The sequence below is a fragment of the Pochonia chlamydosporia genome, chromosome 1, assembly GCF_001653235.2.
Source record: "Pochonia chlamydosporia 170 chromosome 1, whole genome shotgun sequence".
In the NCBI taxonomy this organism is placed as follows: Eukaryota; Fungi; Ascomycota; class Sordariomycetes; order Hypocreales; family Clavicipitaceae; genus Pochonia; species Pochonia chlamydosporia.
Window position 1 is genome coordinate 3785001 of NC_035790.1, and position 18237 is coordinate 3803237.

Here is an 18237-nt window from a genome sequence, read left to right on the forward strand (position 1 = left end):
TGCAAAAGAAACACGCAGGCAAGGGGAAGGCGGGCAGAATTGCGATGCCACAACGGAAAATATCGTGCGACGAGGAAGAATAAAAAGCAATGGTTGTCGAGATGAGCACACCACAGGGGCCAGACAGCCAGCACAGGGGGGGGGGGGCCGAACTCAGCTCGACGAACTGCAGTCTGGAGGTGATGAAAAATGACATGGACCGTTCCGCCTCCAACGTCAACTGGTCTGGTCAGACATGCAATCAATCATATTGTGGGCAGGTGCCGCTAGTTGCAAGCCCCAGGTTTATTCCCCTCAGTGCTCCAGTGCTCCGGTGCTCCTGGTGCATCCATGTGTTTGGTGGCTCCATAGTTCCTTAGTTGGCGTCCAGGCGGCATTTACGAGGCTTGTGGCCCGTCTATTCACTATTGCGCCGGCCTCGCTGCCCCTGAGCCGTGGTTGGTTGGCTCCAGTCGCTGCTGGTCTGGTTGGTTGGTTGGTTGGTCTCCTATCTCTTCTCTTCTCTTCTGTCTGGCGCACGGCCCGCTTCTCTGGTATCAAACCGTTCAATGTTTGGTTTGGCCTGGCCTGGTCTGGTCTTGTCCGGCTGTGGGGAACCATATGGCCCAAGCGGGCCAGACAGATTGGCGTCCAGGGGAAATCAATAACTGACCAGCTCAGCAGCTCTCCTGCAACATCTGGACACTCCTCGGCACAAGAGTCCATGTCAAGTCTGGCACCTTGACCCTCTGGTGTGTCGTTTCGCAGAATCATTTGAGCACCAATGTTGACTCAACAGGGGGCATGAACGACGCAACACTGCACGTCCAGTGTCGCAACATCGCTGTGTCACCATGTCACAGTCCTGTGTTTATGTGTTTGAGGCTTATGCCGTCATCTGCAGGACATGGTTTCTCCATCCAGCCGGTTTCCGCATCGGGAGTCGCCCTGACTAGTCCATGACGCCAAACGGCTCTTGTAATCCTTCAAGCCAGGTGTCAAATATGACCATGGGTGCGGATTATTGCTCTGTGCGTCCATGAAGGAAACAAGTGCAGTATTGTAGCTACCTACCTAGGCCTGAGATGCCAATTAGGCTCTTGATAAGCCCTTGCTGTATCTGAGCTCAGGCCTCGCACTTGCCAAGTTTGTGGACGTTTTGTTTTGTATCATATTATGTCTACCCTGTACTACTCGTTTGAACAGGGCGCGAAATTTACATGGACCTGTGCAGGTGCTGATTCCTGGATAAATCGCTTTGAGACGATTGTTGATTTATGAGAAGGAGAATCTAGCATTGAATTTCCCGTGTTGTTGTTGGTGGTGCTGGTCCAGATTTGGGAGCCGTGACTATACCAAAGTGGATTCTCGAAGTGTCTTGTGAAAGAGTTGCTGACATTTAGAAGTGGACAGTAGATGGACAACTAATCCATACTTAGGTATGAAAGGTTTAAGAATGGGTCCCTACGCTGGAGCACTTTCTAATCGGGTCAAGGCAATTCATCTGACGCGGGAAGAATGGAACTCTAAAGATTAGGAATAATATACTTGTCAACTTCTCCGTGCTGCACCCCAAGCGACGGACATGTGGCTCGCAGAAACGCATCGTGCAGTTTCGCATGTGTCAATCAACAATCTATCATTAGTCAATGCTCAACAAGCGGCAGCGGGAAGTCATTGTCATCTAACAACGTGGCCATTGACGCTACTAAATGTAAATTGCCGATTTAATCAACAATAGTGCCCCGTCTGTCCATGTCTGGTCTGGCTTGTCTGGTCATCTCACCCACCAGACCCAAGTGCCCGGAATTCCTTTGTCCCCTAACACCCACCAACACCCCCTCATGCAACCAGTCAACTTGCACCAACTGTCAACGTTCACCTGCAAGCCCACACGTCAAAACGTCAAAACGTCAAAACGATTGATTCATGCAACCTTCACAAAGAAGCTCCACCTTTTCCCACTGCATTCTCTCGACCATCCACGAGGAATATGAGGCTCTCTTACACGTCGTCACCTCATTGTGCATGCATACTCCATCCACCAGACCGCTTCACACAACCCTGTGCTGGCACTTTCCCCAAACCAATGGATGGTGCCACATCAACTTTCACAGAGCGGTAAGAGTCAACATTAAACATTGATCCCACCAACGTCACCTCATCCGGACATTTATAACTCCTATCGACAGGCAAATACTCTCCATTGGACAATGAACCGCGAATGCCGCCGACCCATCAAACAATTTTAAACAAAAAGCACAAGGCATTCATGACTAGCGCACAGCATTGCCAAATTGTTGTTGCCCTTCTCCTTACCCCCCCGTGACCTCACACCTTCGTCAGCGCTGATCTCTATATCTAACCAGCGAAAACACGCCGATACATACTACACTGGGTAGGTCGGATATTCACGACCTCCAGCGTCACATCAATCTTATTTTTGGGTGCACAACTCCCCGCAAAAACAAACACGCCCCTCTGTCTTTCTTATCGGAATCACATACAAGTGCCCGAATCTTTTCCCCAAGACCCAGTTTCTTTGTTCACCAAAAAAATTCGACCCAACCATTTCTTGCAAATACTGGAACCAAGGCCTCGAGGGGAAGCACACCGTCATTCGAGATGGGCACACCATTCATCTCGTTCCTCGGGCCTAGCAAGCTGGAGGGATTCGAGCCCGGCAAACCACACAATGAGCAACCCTCCACGATACCAAAAGTCTTCATAGACGCTATGGAAGTCCGTGAAGAGGTGTTCGTCCGTGAGCAAAATGTACCGCTGGAGAATGAGCAAGACAGCGATGACCCGCGATCCTGTCACTGGGTCGTATACGCCAGCGTCAACAAGACCGAAGAGACGGAGGTGCGAGATGAAGACGGGAATGTTATTCAACCGCGGAAAAGCTCAACGCGGACTACACCTATCGGCACTATCCGCCTGGTTCCCTTTCCTCACGCTAATCACCCCAAGGTTGGCGGCGAGTACTGGAACAACGAGTTGAAGAATGGAAGTAATGGTGGCACGCCTGATATCAGTTCCCCTTCAGCAACTACTGGCTCAGACCGACCCACTACCTTTCATGACGGAAAAGAACCATACGTCAAGCTGGGGCGGCTGGCTGTCGTCAAGGAATATAGGGGCAACGGCCTCTCTGGGCTTTTGATTCAGACTGCCCTCTCGTGGCTCAAGTCTAACCCGTCGTTCTTTGACCCCAGCATCACGGAGCTAGGTCTTGAGCAAATGGGTGCGTCGACCGAAACAGAGATACCCAAGTGGGGTGGTCTTGTTTGTGTCCATGCCCAGGAGCAGGTTGTAGGGACGTGGGAAAAGTTGGGATTTCGCGTGGACAAGGCGATGGGGAGGTGGTGGGAAGAAGGAATACCTCATGTCGGCATGTTTAAACGGCTTGAGATAAGTCCAAAGGAGGTCCGGATTTAGAGACACCCAAGCTGTATTAAAGCGTGGAACGAATTACGACGATCTCATTTCATGTTTACATAGACGATGGTCTTTCGACCAGGATGAAAGATGAAAGGAATCATGGGTGGGTTGGCATTTGCATGTATGTTGTCCACAGGACAACCAAATAGCATTAGCAGGTTGTTTTGCCCTTCCACTACGAAGGGTATCCAAGAAGGAAAGACGACAGCAAAATAGCGAGTAGCGGTACTGAAGTTACAGCAAGCACAGGTGCAAATCATTGATGTAGAGATATACAAGCGCAAGGGCATTAATTCATGTATGCTCTTCCTGAGCCAACTTTTTATTGAGACTCTAGAGCCATTTGTGACAAATCCATAGCCGTTACGCGTTCCCAGACCCGAAACGCACAAATGCAATTCTTCAAGGATGCCAGAACCACGCCATGAAGCCCAGCCGCAAAATAGATTTCCCTCGCATACCCCCCCCCTGTTGTTGCGGGTTTTTACCGCCTTTCCAACCAACCCATAAAATAACCGTTTTATCCCTTTTCTTCCGATTAACAAAAGAGGTAATTTATCGGTTGCTCTTGGCCACACGCTCCAACTCGTCCTTCTTCTTGATAGCGTAGGAGTTGCTGCTACCCTTGGCGGCGTTGATCAGCTCTTCGGCGAGGCACTCAGCAATCGACTTGACGTTGCGGAAAGCGGCCTCACGGGCACCGGTGGTGAGCAGGGCGATGGCCTGGTTGACGCGGCGGAGAGGGGAGACATCGACGGCTTGTCGTCGGACGGTACCGGCGGAGCCAATTCGGGTAGAGTCTTCGCGGGGACCGCAGTTGACGATGGCGTCGACGGCGACCTGGATGGGGTTCTGGTCGGTCATGAGGTGGATCTGATGAGTGTTAGCAGCTGGCTTCTTTGGTTCCTTGTGCCTCTATTCCAAAGGGCAAGGGAAAACTTGATCGATATGTGGCACAAAGTCCCTCGACAAGTCCCAGAACCGTGGGGTTGGTATAAACGTACAATCTCGAAAGAGTGGGCGACAATGCGGACAGCCATCAGCTTCTTGCCGTTGTTGCGGCCGTGCATCATGAGCGAGTTGGTCAATCGCTCAATGATGGGGCAGTTGGCCTTGCGGAATCGCTTGACGGCATATCGGCCAGCAGAGTGGGTGACATAGACGGGGTTTCGCAGGGAAATGTAGTCACTGTTCGCAGAGTTCCATCAGCATTCAATTCCAGCCATTTGTTCCTTGTTCCTCCCCCCTCTCCAGAATGAATTCCTCTCCAAATCCTTCGCAGGGACAAATGGGGTGTTTATATTCGCAACGTACGTCAAAGAGATGTCGCGAACCTCGACATCGTAGTCCCACTTGTTGAACAACTTGACGTTGCCGACCTCCTTGGTAACATCCTTGGGAAGGACGTCAGAGACGACAGTGTTCTCGACCTCGATATCGCCACCGTCAGACATTTTGGCTGTTGCAGTCGAAAAAATATATCCTCGATCTGGCGGACGGACTGCGGGTTAGTATTGCAGGTTGGGCGAGATGGTATTTTTTCGGGAGGTTTTGGAGGATGGGCTGCGTCTTCTTCGGCTGAGAGAGAGAGGGTAGGGCTTGGGAAATTTTGGTGGTGGGTGGGCCTGGCGAATCAGGTTGCGCGAAAAGTTCGGTACGTACCCTACGCACTTGGTGTGTTAGGGCAAGTCTGCCCTGGGTGAAACTCCAATCCGGGTGCGCAGAGACAGAGAGGGGACCGCTTCGCCCGCCACTCCGAGTGGGAATGACTTTGGCCTTCACGTTGGTAAAAAATCCCCCTTCCTCCTCCACACTCCCGTCAACGTCAAGCACAACAGAACAAAATGGTACGCGCAAAACGCCCCCTCAACAGATGAAGGATTTGTCCATCATGAGTTCAGTCGAGACACGATGAGACTTTCTCCCTCTTTGTCCCCGTCGAGAGAACGATGAAATGCTGATACAGGATTCTTTTCGCGGATTTATAGGCGCCTGCTGCTGGAGCTAAGAAGCAAAAGAAGAAGTGGTCGAAGGGCAAGGTCAAGGACAAGGCCCAGCACGCCGTCCTCCTCGACAAGACCACCTCTGAGAAGCTCTACAAGGATGTCCAGTCCTACCGTCTGGTCACCGTCGCTACTCTCGTCGACAGAATGAAGGTCAACGGTTCCCTGGCCCGCCAGTGCCTCAACGACCTCGAGGAGAAGGGCCTCATCAAGCCCGTTGTCACCCACAGCAAGATGAAGATCTACAGTATGCACCGCCCCTCCAAGCGACTCTACACGTCCGAGAATCAACGGTATTGAGAGAACGATTTGCTAACCTACTATCCAGCCCGCGCCGTTGGTGGTTCCTAAATTAGCCAAAGAGAAAAAAGTTGTGTGTCTGGAGTAACGGTGTCTTGATGGCCTGCAACCATCGCAGAAGCCATTAGAGTGGACGGTTTTTTTCACGGCAGATAAAAGCCTGGTTGGGACGAATTCATGCTCGGTATTATACCATACCTGGGGACCGGAATTGTGCTTTAGCATACGACAATGGAATGAAAGATCTTCAAAATAAGATGCTGGCGCACCTCGTGACTCCTGTGGCCGATTGTATCCGTGACGGTGTGCTGGGCATTCTGATAATCTCAATGCTGCATTGGGTGATTGTCCGGATATTGCGTCTGCTCTTTGTTGTATGAAATGTACTACCACGGCTCATCGTCCCAGCCTGGTACTCTACGGCTTGCATATAATAGAGATGACGAGCGACAAAGCGATGGAGCTCCGGAATGCATTGCATTGGGTCCCGTGATATCAGTGTTGCTTCGGATAAGTCAATTCGGCATAGACGGATGCTTTGTGCCTATACGCCTCAATTTCCGTGCCTGTCTTGCTCTCCCGTATTGTGGATCGAATTCATCCATTTGGCACAAGGAGTCAGGTACCCTGCTATCATTCATCTCGCCTAGTGCTTGATATGTCGGCCGTACTCTCCTTGATCCGTCAAGGACGACTTTATCCACAGGAAAGATTTTCCCTCATCATTCATTGTAAAGGAGACGAAAGTACGGAGCATGTCCCGTGATGTGTGGTTAGCTGCCGGCTGCTGGAAAGCGAAGAGGCTCTCGGGGTCACTGGTTCATTGCTAAAGGCTAGTGATATCTGCGACTTGGCCCCTCTCTTGGCTGCAATACGTTGAATAAAACGGCAGGCCATAGTTACCAATGTGTAGTGTCATCGTTCACAAACACATGTTTGGGGCAATGGGCAAACATGTCTTGAAAACGAGCAAGATCTGCCCCGTCTCAACTGGGACATTCAAAGGCATACGCATCGACAGAGAGCCAATCAAATGAAGTAATTGAATGAAATGGTCGAGGTCTATTCTTATCGGATTCGCCGGCTAACCGGTATATACTAATAGCAACGGTGCCCACGTAATTCACATGGTCCGCCAATTCGGCAGAGCCGATCTGAGTGGTCATGGCTTGTATCATTTATAGAGCATTTACTCCGTACTCCGTACATATTGGCGGGACAAGACCAGTAATTTCTTTGTTCGCAAAGAATGGGGTCTTGCTCATTTCATTTTAACCAATGTTCCTATTGTATTTGTTGATATGTTGGATGGACTGGCGTGGCGTCAAGGCAGAGCCTCCAAAGGAAAAAAAAATTGTAAGGTGAGCCACGGAAGCTCCATGTGGCGGTTCGGATGCTACATGCATTCACAGGCATGTACCATCCAAGTACCATGCTCGGTCCAAGGGACTAGACATGTACTACTGGTCGAGTCGCCAACACACTGTTTAGCTTCTTGACAAGGGATAAAAAAAAATTGTCGGCTCGTCTTCCTAGGCCAATGCGGCAGGCCATTGCGCGATGACAAGAGTGGCATTGTGCAGTATGACAACACGCCGTTATCGAAGATCAGACATCGCCAGGGCCAAAGATGACAATTTGCGAGGCTCGCCTGGAGGACGAAGCGAGGCGACCCAGGTAGCCAGCGCGATCCCTGCCATCCGGCGCTTCACTTCGCGTGCAGACCTGTACCAGTGAGAGAAAGGCAGCAGTCGGGCCAGGGTGAATCAGGGCAAAATCGGGCGAGCAAACGGTGGAAGAATGATCATGAGGTCCAAGTCCACGCATAATGACGCAAAAGAGGTTCTCGAGACCAATGCTCGCAAGCCGTGAGCGGCCGCCATGGATGGTAGGGCCGACGGTGGTGTTGATACGGTGAAGGTAATGGTGTGCTCTCTGATCTTGCTCTGGAGTCCGGAGTACAGGGAATAAGAAGGACCAAACTCTTCTCACCGAGGACTTCAATTCAATGTTGACTCCATGCCGTACGGAGTGCATGTATGACATCCATTGACTGCGCCCAGTTGTCACAAGGCACTGAGACAGGCGCTCATGGTTGGCAAAGGCTCGTCGTGGTTGGCTGGCATCGCCTAGAAGAGCAACTGCACCTGCCAAGCTAAGGTCGCTCCAGGTGCCGCAATTGAGGCCAGATGTGCTCAAGTGAGAAAAAATCTCGGGGTGAACCGGTATCTCAGGCTTCTGGAGGCTCCATCCCTGGAGACGTGCTTCGAAGTGAGATCCAAGTGACTTCTGAAAGTTGAGGCGGATGTCAGTGCGACCAAACGACACGCCCGAGTAACTGGCATGTACTCCGTGGGAGCAGGTATGACCATGTTATGCAGCATTGCCTTGCAGTGGTACCTTGAAGCTACCACGTGTGTACTCTGTGCCTCGGGCCCGTTACCCCTTCGAGCCTGAGGCTGGCAAGGACTAGAACCAGAAGCGCGTTGTTGCCGTGGAAAACGAGCATGGTCGCTGTGGCCAAGGGCGACGAGGGTACCTGCCCAGGTACGGTGCCGCCCAGCACAATCAGGGTACTTTCCTGGGTACCTGAGGATCCAATTGCTGGCTCTAGCGCAGTCCGGGTAGATTCGCTCAAAACCTGTCCCCAGTCCAGGCTCCGCCGCAATTTTTTTTCCCTCTCCCCCCAAACCCGTCCGCCAGCCGGTGCAGAATTTATTTCGCTCGACTGCCCGTACACCTTCTTCTTCTTTCCTTCTCCTTTCATCCATCTCCCCTCAGTCCTTTGTCTTGTTTTCGGATAAAGAACCTCAGTCAAAATGTCTGGTGAACAGCCTCAGAAGGTCTTGGGCATGCCGGTAAGCAATCCTGCCTCTTTGTACAAATTTTTCATGCTCCGTGAAATGCCGCGCCTGCGATAAGGGGTATCCAAGCCAACAATGGAGACGATTTCGAGATGCTCAATTGGAAAGCCACGACCAATTGAAAGACTACAACACGCGGTTGATATCGCGATGAAGGTCGCTGCATTGGATTCGTCTCTCACCTGCGCTGGCGCTGCCTCCTATTCTGGGCCGACGGCTATTCCGGGGCGGAGGATTTTTTTTCAATCTTCACATGAGAAAGGCGACAGCTGCTAACATTTAAATTGTATAGCCCTTCGTGGCCGACTTCTTGAGTACGTTTAGACATGACCTCGAATCCAGCGGCGCGAGAATATGCTTGCTGTCACGACCATGGTCGTGCCGGCGGTGCCTCGCACCCCCTTTTTCACAATAACTTTTTGACAAGACTGGCCACTAACTATACTCACAGTGGGTGGTATCTCCGCCGCCGTCTCGAAGACTGCCGCCGCCCCCATTGAGCGTGTCAAGCTCCTGATCCAGAACCAGGATGAAATGATCAAGGCTGGCCGTCTTGACCGCCGCTACAATGGCATCACCGACTGCTTCAAGCGCACCATGGCTGATGAGGGTGTCATGTCCTTGTGGCGTGGCAACACCGCCAACGTCATCCGATACTTCCCTACCCAGGCCCTGAACTTCGCTTTCCGTGACAAGTTCAAGAAGATGTTCGGCTTCAAGAAGGAGCGTGACGGTTACGCCATGTGGATGGCTGGTAACCTGGCTTCTGGTGGTGTATGTGGACTCCTAACCATAAAATGATGAATTCGTTCAAGCTGCTGACAATATTTACAGGCTGCTGGTGCCACGTCTATGTTGTTCGTCTACTCCCTGGACTACGCCCGTACCCGTCTTGCCAACGACGCCAAGTCTGCCAAGAGTGGTGGTGAGCGTCAGTTCAACGGTCTCGTCGATGTCTACCGCAAGACCCTCGCCTCTGACGGTATTGCCGGTCTCTACCGTGGTTTCATGCCCTCTGTCGCTGGTATCATCGTCTACCGTGGTCTGTACTTCGGCATGTACGACTCCATCAAGCCTGTCCTCCTGGTTGGTAACCTGGCCAACAACTTCCTTGCCTCTTTCGCTCTTGGTTGGTGCGTCACCACTGGTGCCGGTATTGCTGCCTACCCTCTTGACACCATCCGTCGTCGCATGATGATGACCTCCGGTGAGGCCGTCAAGTACAAGAACTCCTTCGATGCTGCCCGCCAGATCATCGCCAAGAACGGCGTCAAGTCTCTGTTCAACGGTGCTGGTGCCAACATTCTCCGTGGTGTTGCCGGTGCTGGTGTCCTGTCTATCTACGATCAGCTCCAGCTTATCCTCTTCGGAAAGGCCTTCAAGGGTGGCTCTGGTTAAACAATTTTCCTTAATTCCTGTATAGACTAGTTCGTGCTGGAGGGGCGAAGACTGTTGCGTAATCGGTGGGCTTGATGCGATGTTTGCCGATGGTAAAAAATGGAGATGGGATTCTGGCAGAGAGGGAAGTTGGGACAAAGAAAATGTTCCTTGTGTTTCTGTGCAACAGATGCTATTTGCGGGTTAGACTGGCATCGGCATGGCGTATTTGTCCTTCGGCTCTGCCGAGCTTTTTCTAGGTCGCTGTAATTTATACACCAATGCAATTTCCCTTGATGTTATTACTACGATCATCTGACCGAACACTGCTCGTGACAATTGGATCTGGTAAACCTCAAAACGGAATGCTTTCTGGAGATGTGGTGATGCCTGCGTTGACTCCATGTTTCAATTTTCGGACTTGGTCAGGTGAACTGGCGTGCCTGGATGATGACTAAGGCATTGTATCTCCAGATCTTGCGACGCGCTTTGGTCCCAACTTGACAACCTTAAAAGATCAATGGTATCACACAGCCTAGTATCAATTGACTGCAAGATTGCTTGCTTACTACTGGGCCGTTTCTAACCTGTCATCTTTTACCAACTGCCTAATCACACCATGCCTCCGAAGGAAACATCCGGCCGCGGCAGGGGACGGCCCAAGGGTACCACGAACCGTCGTCAGTCTACAGAGACAGCATCTTCCGAACCTAGTGACCCCTTTGAATCCTCAGACGACCAGACGGAAGCACAGGAGACACGAGGAGGTGACGCTGACGACGCACCGCCACCAGAGAAGTCTATACCTAAGGACCTATTGACTCGCATATTGCACGAGTTCTTCACCAAGGACTCTACCAGGATATCTCGCGATGCAAATGCGGCGATGGGCAAATATATGGATATTTTCGTGCGGGAAGCCATTGCTAGAGCGGCTGTGGAGAAGAATGCAGGATTCTTGGAGGTATGTTACGTCTGATGGTTCGTTACGGCCGGTTGTATGACTGACAGGCGTAGGTGGATGATTTGGAGAAGATTGCACCACAGCTCTTGTTGGATCTTTGAAAGACGTGGGCTCATTTGATTGTTAAAGGGAACCGCGGGTTTATTTTGCATACCAGCATGGCGATACCGAGTTTCTAGCCATTAGGGTGGTGGTGCTGCGGCCGGAATGCTGGGAGGAGGCACATTCATACTGGTGCTTTTAGTCCAAAGAAGTGTCTGGACTCGATTCGGCAGCAGTTATATCTATACCCAGGGTAAGTGTCGTCCTAGTTGGAGGAGACTCATCGGATCACTCATCAGCTGACGGCCGCGAAGTGCAATTTGGTAGCCAGAAGTTGATTAACCATGTCTGCGAGATACGAGAGAAGAATCGAACGTTCTTGGTTGCGTGTTCACAAAACACATCTTTTGACGAAGTGAAAGAATTCGAACAGCGATCGGAGACACTAAAAAGAACGAGACAGTAAGCAATATGGCCTGTCTGCATTTCTAAATAAAGACACATCGGCTAAGCTCGACGAAACCCGGCCCGAAGATGCACTTCTTTACTTGGACTTGGCACGCACCCATCATGGAGGTGAAATGAATGACACGTGCCCACGAGTCGGCCTGTCTAGGGCGGGTAGTGGTTTGGAAACGTTTTCATCCCAACGTTTTTTTGCATCTCGCCTCATGGGCTGATCGCTCGAGATGTGACATACACGAGTCGCATCATCGGGCAGAATGGCGGAGAAACGCGTGGGGAGAGTCGCAGGAGACGTCTGGCAGGTTATGTTACATAGATTTTTAGATTAATGTTCACAGTGTTTCTTCAGACGCTGGGTCAAATTGGCCATGGATCTGAGACCCGACTGTTTCGTTTGCACAGTTCGGGGCGTAGTTTGTAACAACATGAACAACAGAGGGACTGGGGACTGTTCCAAGGGCGGCTGAGTGGATCGTGCTATAGGAGGGTGTAGTAATAATAGATGGGGTGTTTGCCAGAGCATTCTGCTTGCAAGGTGTTCCGGCCTAGGAACCAATTCGTGTGTATGCTCTATTCAAAATATTTGCGTGAAGTAACTAGCCTTTACTCTGGATGCTGGCGACATAGGATCTGGTGCTCTCAACTGGATTTCGTGGTGGAGGCCAAGAAAGTGATGAGTTCTGGTGTGGCTCTGTTCCCGTTGTGGAAGGCGCAATCCACTGCGCCTCCCGGCTCCAACACCTCCGACCATATTCTTCGACAAGCAAGAACAAAACATGCCTCAAATCTGCCTTCATTTACCAACTTCTTGCACCAATGGCGACGTCAGCTTTTCAAAGGACGCTTCCTTTCCCAGAGCTTACACATCAGAGTCACGCAACTTTCAAAACAGCCTGATTTGCTAGATGCAGCCACATGTGTTGCAGCCGTGACTCCTGGTCACGACCGCTCCTTCGGGACTGAAACCGGGGCCGTCTCGCATGTGTCGGAGCCACCTTAAGGTGCGGCGCGACCGACCTTCAGACAGGACCCCTTGGCAGAGCCTCACCGTGGCCCTCTTATTCCGGCTCTGCTAGTTCCGTGATGATTTTTTAATTTGGCATGTCGTCGGCGGGTATCTGGGTTGAGCATTATTCAGAATCTGGTGAATTACTCTATTGACTCGCTCGCGAGCAGAATGACACAATGAAGGTGACGAGAATTCCAATGCTGTTCCAATACAACAAAACATCAATGAGAGAAGTTAATTTAAATCTAACTAACACGAGTAACAGCCTTGCTCCATAGCCCTGTCGGAGAAGCGCCGGAGGAACCACTGTATTAATCGTCGACCGGGCCAAGGGCGACGCCATCACCGGCATGCCTTACACTGGCAAAACACGTCAAGACCTCACCACTGTTCCCTTCAAACCGCCCAACGGCCTTGTCTTCGCCCCTTCATGTGCCCCATCTCAATAGTCACCCACGAGGGATCTGTCACTATCCCATGTCGAGACACCAGACCCTGTCCGGATAGCCCCCTCCCATCCTGTTGTCAAAGTTCAGGAACATGCAGGGGTCCACGCTGGGACAGATGTTTGTCTATGTACAACGCCTCTGGATGATATCTGGATTGGGGCGATCACATTGGAGCTTTAAAACCATCTCGCCTCCCATTTTTGTCGTTTCTGTTCTCTTCTTCTGGTTTCAGTTTCTTCTCGTCTTTAACGGTTCGGTTCTCTGCAGTTCTTGAGGAACTCCTTTTCTTTCCTGCTGGTTTCTGGGTTGTTTCTTTCCTTTCGTACTCATTTCTGATACCGACAACTCATCTCACCTCCCCACGGCTTTATACATTGCGAAGAGGCTAGTCCTTGATACACACCCGCATTCTCTTGGTACAAATAAGATCCCGAACGTTGCTCTCTGGACAGAGTAATTACAGCATTCGTTTTTCTCAATCCTTAATAAACTCCCGAATAATCGACTTCCGCAAGAAGCCTCTGTTCAAAATGCACTTCACATCACTTGCCCTCGCCGCTCTGTTGAGCGTTGCTCAAGGTAAGAGGTGGCAGAACTAGACAGGACCCCTTGAAAGGCAAATCTCTAACAATGTTTCCAGCTGTTGATGTTCACGTCGTCGCTGTTGGCATGAACCCTGCCAAAAACGAGACGGCATTGAAGTTCTTCCCCGAGAAGATTACAGCCAAACCAGGTAGCATGGTTCAGTTTCAGTTCTGGGCAGGCAACCACACCGTGACTCAGTCCAACTTCGACAACCCTTGCGTGCCCATCTCCATCTCAAACTCCAGCGCGACCGGTATCTTCTCCTCTTTCCAACCTGCCGCTGCTAGTGCCTCCAGGGGCCAGATTCCTGTCTTCACCGTCATGATCAACGACACCAAGCCCATGTGGTTGTTCTGCAGCCAGGGACCTCACTGCAAGAGGGGCATGTCCATGGTCATCAACGAGAACACTGGTGCCAACTCGACTCGATCTCTGGAGAACTACAAGCAGCTCTCACAGAACTCTCAAACTGGTCCTGGGGAGATTCCTGTTGGTGGTGGCGGCAGCCCAGGCAACGGCACCGGTGGCAATGGTGGTAATGGCGGTAATGGAGGCAGTGGTCCCAGCCCTACTCTTGGCGACGGAAGCTCTCCTACTACCGCCATCGGAAGTCAACCCTCGACATCTGCTCCTCTCACTGCTGGTGGTGTCAACCTAGCTGTGCCGAGTACCATGTTGTTGGTCTTGGGTGCTGGTTTCATGTTGCTGTAAACAATCAAATTCGATTCATAGGGAGTGGTCACGCATGTTGTGACGGAGGATGCATATTAATACCTTTGCTTTGTTTATATCTTGCTGCCGAGCAGCCGTTATTCGTTTCGTCTATATCAGAATCTTGTACGAAAGAGGAGCTGAGAGTAATGTAACTCTGCATGCCATGTCATAGACATGCACTGCTCTGATATCAGAACCTCAGGAAATTAAGAAAAGTTTACCAAAATCCCCCTTTTGCTATTAAACGTGACGTTGTGCTCTACAATCAACTCTTCCACCATACCATCATCCCATCTCATAACCCCTACGTCTCCTTGCGTTTCCTCGTCTGTCTCCCCTTTTGCGCCTGCGCACACAACTCCCTCCTAGGCAATTTCTCCAACCACCCCTCCTCCCTCTTAACAAATCCCACCCGATGATACTTCTTACTATTCGCAAAAAACTTGACCCAATGGTTCAACGCCTCAAACGCCCTCTCCTTCGCCGCCGCCATCTCCTCCCCCCGCATCCTCTCCATCTCCGCCGTCGTAAAATACTTATCCACCTCAGGGTCATCCACCGGCAGAAACATCTCCTCCAGCCCCCTCAAATCAGCAGTCTGGTCCTCCGCAAAACAGCCCGTCACAAACCCGCGCGCGGCGTCACGCCCCGCAAACACATTATACGATCCGCCGGGGCCGTACATCCTCCGCCCGTTGGAGACGTCGTAGATGGTGCCGTTGATGGCGAGGTACAGCGGTTTTTGGGGGTCGCTGCCGTCGTAGGCGAGGAGTTCTTTTTCCGTGAGGTAGATTGGGCCGGACTGTAGCACGGGTTAGAATTGCGTAAAGAGGTTGTGAGGGGAGAATCTTACGAGTTGGGCTTTCCACCAGTCGACGCGTAGGTACTGGGGTTTATTCTTCATGCCCCAGAAGAAGCTCTCGCCTCCGCTGATCACGTAGCTTAGACCGCATGATGCGACGAAGAGGAATGATAGAACGCGGAGGATGTCGAGCCAGGGGGTGTAGTCGTCGGCATCGTCGGTGCGTCTGGACTTGTGTTTGGACTTTGTCTTGGGGGTTGGAGACTCGGGCGGTGCTGCTGCTTTTCGCTGACGAAGTTCGGCGTCGGCCATGATGGGGATTGTGAGCCGATTGTTTTTATCACGGAACTCCAAGGATAGAGAGAGTGAAGATGGCCCAAGCTTGGTTCTTGTAGCAGGGATAGAGAGAGCTCGTGGAGCAGGATCGTGACGTAGCTTTTGGAGGGCAGTGCTGAGCGGGCCGGACCAGCGCCACTTGGTGTAACTGCCCGTTGGATGGGGTCTGAGAGCAAGCTTATGCTGTCAAATTGCAATTGAGTTCGGGATACACTTGCACATGGTGGACTTGGGTGATAGCTAGCTCTATGGGGCCCAAATTACTGAACTGGCATGCAATGCATTGATTCATGGTCTCATATGGTCCACTGCTCGAATATGGGACAAGGTCTTTTGGTTTCAAGATATTTAGGAGTGCTCTGATTGGCCCACTGCTCAGAGTCTCGAGTCGCACATTCGGTCGGTTGGCTTACAATCTCTGAGTACAATGTGTTCTCAATGGGAGTCAGATTTTCCCAAGTTGACGCATAATTGGTAATAATTCGTCACTACTGTCATGTTTTTCGTCTCCTTCTCCTGCAAGCAAAGCTGTTCCTCTGCCTGAGTATTGCCTGCAGTCACATGATGATGCGTTGCTACGGCAACGTAATCGATAGCGGCCCAATTTTTGGGGACACCAAAGTGTAAACAGACGGCGCCACACGAAACCCACCTGCCATTCCAACCCCAACCCCATCCATCGCATCCCGCAATTGTTGAGCTCTCGAGCAGACGTCAAGTATCTCCGGACGAGGCGGAGACGACGTGGTGTCAGCGGAAGTTGCAACTTATACAAACGACGAAAAACCACACGATACGAGCACTTTTGCCCATGGATGCAAGCTCAAGTCTTCCCAGCTCCCCAACGCCAGCTGGGGGGCCCCTCCAAGCCATGACTCCCGACCGCGTGAATCGCCGCGACTCGATATTCTCCTCGCTTCGAAGCGAAGGCAGAGATAGCTCCGTTCACGAGAAGATCAATCAGTTTAACAACCTTAGTATTGCCATGCAGTCGAAGCAGATGGAGCGCAAGACGGCCGATGCGGCACTGAAGCGGGCAATGGTGGGACGAGAGGAGGCTGAGGCGGAAATGAAGAAGATGAGGGAAGAGATAAAGCAGCTACGAAGGGAGGTTGACGAAGGCAAGGATCGAGAGAGAAAAGTCGGAGAGAGACTAGAAGCCGTCATGGTAGGTTGATGTATACCACGCAAGACCAAGCCCCATCTGGACTGACAAGACAACAGGACAACTATGGCCGCGCCAAGGAAACACACGCACATACACAATCTCTGTGGGAAAAAGAAATCCGAAGAGCGAGAAAAGAAAACTTCAAGAGCCAGTCTGCAATCGTGAAATTGCAAGAGGAACTCAAATCAGCCAGGAGTGCGACCAAATCGCTCGAGGAGACGCTTCAACGAGAAAAAGAGAGGAGCAAGGCCAGAGAGCAAGAAGCCTTTACGGCGCGATACCAAATTGTAGGCGTTCAAGAACAACTGGAAAAGGCACATGAACGAATCAAGGTCGTGGAGCAAGAACGAGACGCCTTCAAGACAGCCGCTAAGAACGAGGAGGTCGCTCGCATTGCTGCCGAGGGCCGGCTCCCGCTGCCGCCATCACACGATCCTACCGACGAATTTTCATCGCCAAAGAAGAAGACTGTTCCTGCTAAGCGACCTAGCGGGCGGGCATCATCGTCTCGAGTTTCACTGTCGACGATGGAGATTATGTCCTCGGCAGCAAGCGAGATGGAGATTGAGGATCTTAATACGCAGCTGCTGTGGGAGAGGCAGCGCGCTGACAGAGCTCAAGAGATGATTGAGTTTTTGCAAGCAGAGTGCCAGATGCGCTGCTGCCCTTGCTCCAAGACGAAAAGCAGTAACGCGAGAAAAAGTCTAGAGGCTCCTCAAAAGAGACGACGTGTGTCGGTTGAGCAGGAAGAGGAACAGCAGCCGGTTATTGTGAAGGAAGAACCTCATTCGCCACACTCACAGCGAGCGGCTTCTCGGAGTTCACAGCACAGCAGCTCACATCGCACCTCTCTACGCAGCTCAATTCGACTGGAGGAACCTCAGCAGGTGCATGAATTGGAGCCAGAGATAGAAGCAGAGCCCGAGCCTGTGGTCGAACCAGAACCGCAGCGCATCAAGTCTAGAAAGGAACCACGACGAAGCACAATATTTTGTCCCAAGGAAGGCATTTTCCGCACGGTTTCCGAGCAAGAAGCCGCAGCAATGGAAGCACAGAACCAATGCATCGTAGCCGCTGAGCCTGCCATCGAGGAGGAAGTCCACGCTGATGAGCCGTTACCAAGCACAGAGGAAGCACACAGCCCGAGGATGTACGCCAGAACACCCTCAGTCGACCCTCCCGCGTTTGCCCTTCTTGCGCAAGAACGGGACTCGCTAGATTCGCTTCTCAATGCACCCCACGATGATGCTCAGTCTGCACCTCTACCCCCCATCCCCAGCGTCCCAGTTGTCGCGGATGAGGAAGTAGTACAAGAAAACGTCCGCGTCGTAGACGAGAGCTTCTCCCCCGCCGGGTCTCCAGACCTTCGTCCTCACACATCCACGGCTTCCTACACCGTCACGACAACAGTCCCGCTTCGAGAGGACACCGCCCGATCTAGCTCCTCGTTCAACGAACGTCTGCGGACGCCTTCACACGGCAGCAGCGCCAGCTTCGACTCCAACGATCCTGCCATGACACCCACCATGACGCGAGAGCAAGCCCTAGCTAAGATTCGTGAGCGAAGAGGACGAGCGAGGAGTGCCGCGCAAGGTGGTTCAGGCCCAGGGAAGAAGGTAGCCACTGTTACGTCGGGGCCGCGAGGCCGTCCTGTTAAGAGGGATGTTAGCGCGCCGACTGCCAAGGCTACGCCGAGGTTTAAGTCGTGAAGTAATGATGGATTGTGTGGTGAATAG

At 51.8% G+C, this 18237-nt stretch overlaps 9 protein-coding genes across 9 annotated transcripts; 6 read left to right on the forward strand and 3 right to left on the reverse strand.

Moving 5' to 3' along the window:
• Positions 1-2604: 2604 nt before the first annotated feature.
• VFPPC_12944 (acetyltransferase, GNAT family) lies at positions 2605-3420 on the forward strand (the record flags this gene model as incomplete). The annotated part of the gene is made up of 1 exon (XM_018290721.1): positions 2605-3420. The coding sequence occupies one exon, from the start codon at positions 2605-2607 to the stop codon at positions 3418-3420; it is 816 nt and encodes a 271-aa protein (XP_018149272.1).
• Positions 3421-3978: 558 nt separating this feature from the next.
• VFPPC_12945 (40S ribosomal protein S5) lies at positions 3979-4877 on the reverse strand (the record flags this gene model as incomplete). Its single annotated transcript, XM_018290722.1, has 3 exons — positions 3979-4296; positions 4428-4611; positions 4738-4877. 3 exons carry the CDS (start codon positions 4875-4877, stop codon positions 3979-3981), a joined length of 642 nt encoding a protein of 213 aa, XP_018149273.1.
• Positions 4878-5267: 390 nt separating this feature from the next.
• VFPPC_12946 (ribosomal protein S25) lies at positions 5268-5777 on the forward strand (the record flags this gene model as incomplete). Its single annotated transcript, XM_018290723.1, has 3 exons — positions 5268-5270; positions 5412-5673; positions 5755-5777. 3 exons carry the CDS (start codon positions 5268-5270, stop codon positions 5775-5777), a joined length of 288 nt encoding a protein of 95 aa, XP_018149274.1.
• A 1557-nt stretch (positions 5778-7334) lies between these two features.
• On the reverse strand, positions 7335-7772 carry VFPPC_15265 (hypothetical protein; the record flags this gene model as incomplete). Its single annotated transcript, XM_018293018.1, has 1 exon — positions 7335-7772. The coding sequence occupies one exon, from the start codon at positions 7770-7772 to the stop codon at positions 7335-7337; it is 438 nt and encodes a 145-aa protein (XP_018149275.1).
• Positions 7773-8545: 773 nt separating this feature from the next.
• On the forward strand, positions 8546-9988 carry VFPPC_00971 (ADP/ATP carrier protein; the record flags this gene model as incomplete). The annotated part of the gene is made up of 4 exons (XM_018280884.1): positions 8546-8584; positions 8883-8904; positions 9042-9364; positions 9425-9988. 4 exons carry the CDS (start codon positions 8546-8548, stop codon positions 9986-9988), a joined length of 948 nt encoding a protein of 315 aa, XP_018149276.1.
• Positions 9989-10586: 598 nt separating this feature from the next.
• On the forward strand, positions 10587-11032 carry VFPPC_12947 (CENP-S complex, centromere protein X; the record flags this gene model as incomplete). Its single annotated transcript, XM_018290724.1, has 2 exons — positions 10587-10931; positions 10985-11032. 2 exons carry the CDS (start codon positions 10587-10589, stop codon positions 11030-11032), a joined length of 393 nt encoding a protein of 130 aa, XP_018149277.1.
• Positions 11033-13426: 2394 nt separating this feature from the next.
• VFPPC_00972 (extracellular serine-rich protein) lies at positions 13427-14192 on the forward strand (the record flags this gene model as incomplete). The annotated part of the gene is made up of 2 exons (XM_018280885.1): positions 13427-13475; positions 13537-14192. The coding sequence occupies 2 exons, from the start codon at positions 13427-13429 to the stop codon at positions 14190-14192; spliced, it is 705 nt and encodes a 234-aa protein (XP_018149278.1).
• A 307-nt stretch (positions 14193-14499) lies between these two features.
• VFPPC_12948 (cytochrome b5-like Heme/Steroid binding domain-containing protein) lies at positions 14500-15309 on the reverse strand (the record flags this gene model as incomplete). Its single annotated transcript, XM_018290725.1, has 2 exons — positions 14500-14997; positions 15049-15309. 2 exons carry the CDS (start codon positions 15307-15309, stop codon positions 14500-14502), a joined length of 759 nt encoding a protein of 252 aa, XP_018149279.1.
• An 895-nt stretch (positions 15310-16204) lies between these two features.
• VFPPC_00973 (PAP2 superfamily protein) lies at positions 16205-18210 on the forward strand (the record flags this gene model as incomplete). The annotated part of the gene is made up of 2 exons (XM_018280886.1): positions 16205-16501; positions 16558-18210. The coding sequence occupies 2 exons, from the start codon at positions 16205-16207 to the stop codon at positions 18208-18210; spliced, it is 1950 nt and encodes a 649-aa protein (XP_018149280.1).
• Positions 18211-18237: the final 27 nt, after the last annotated feature.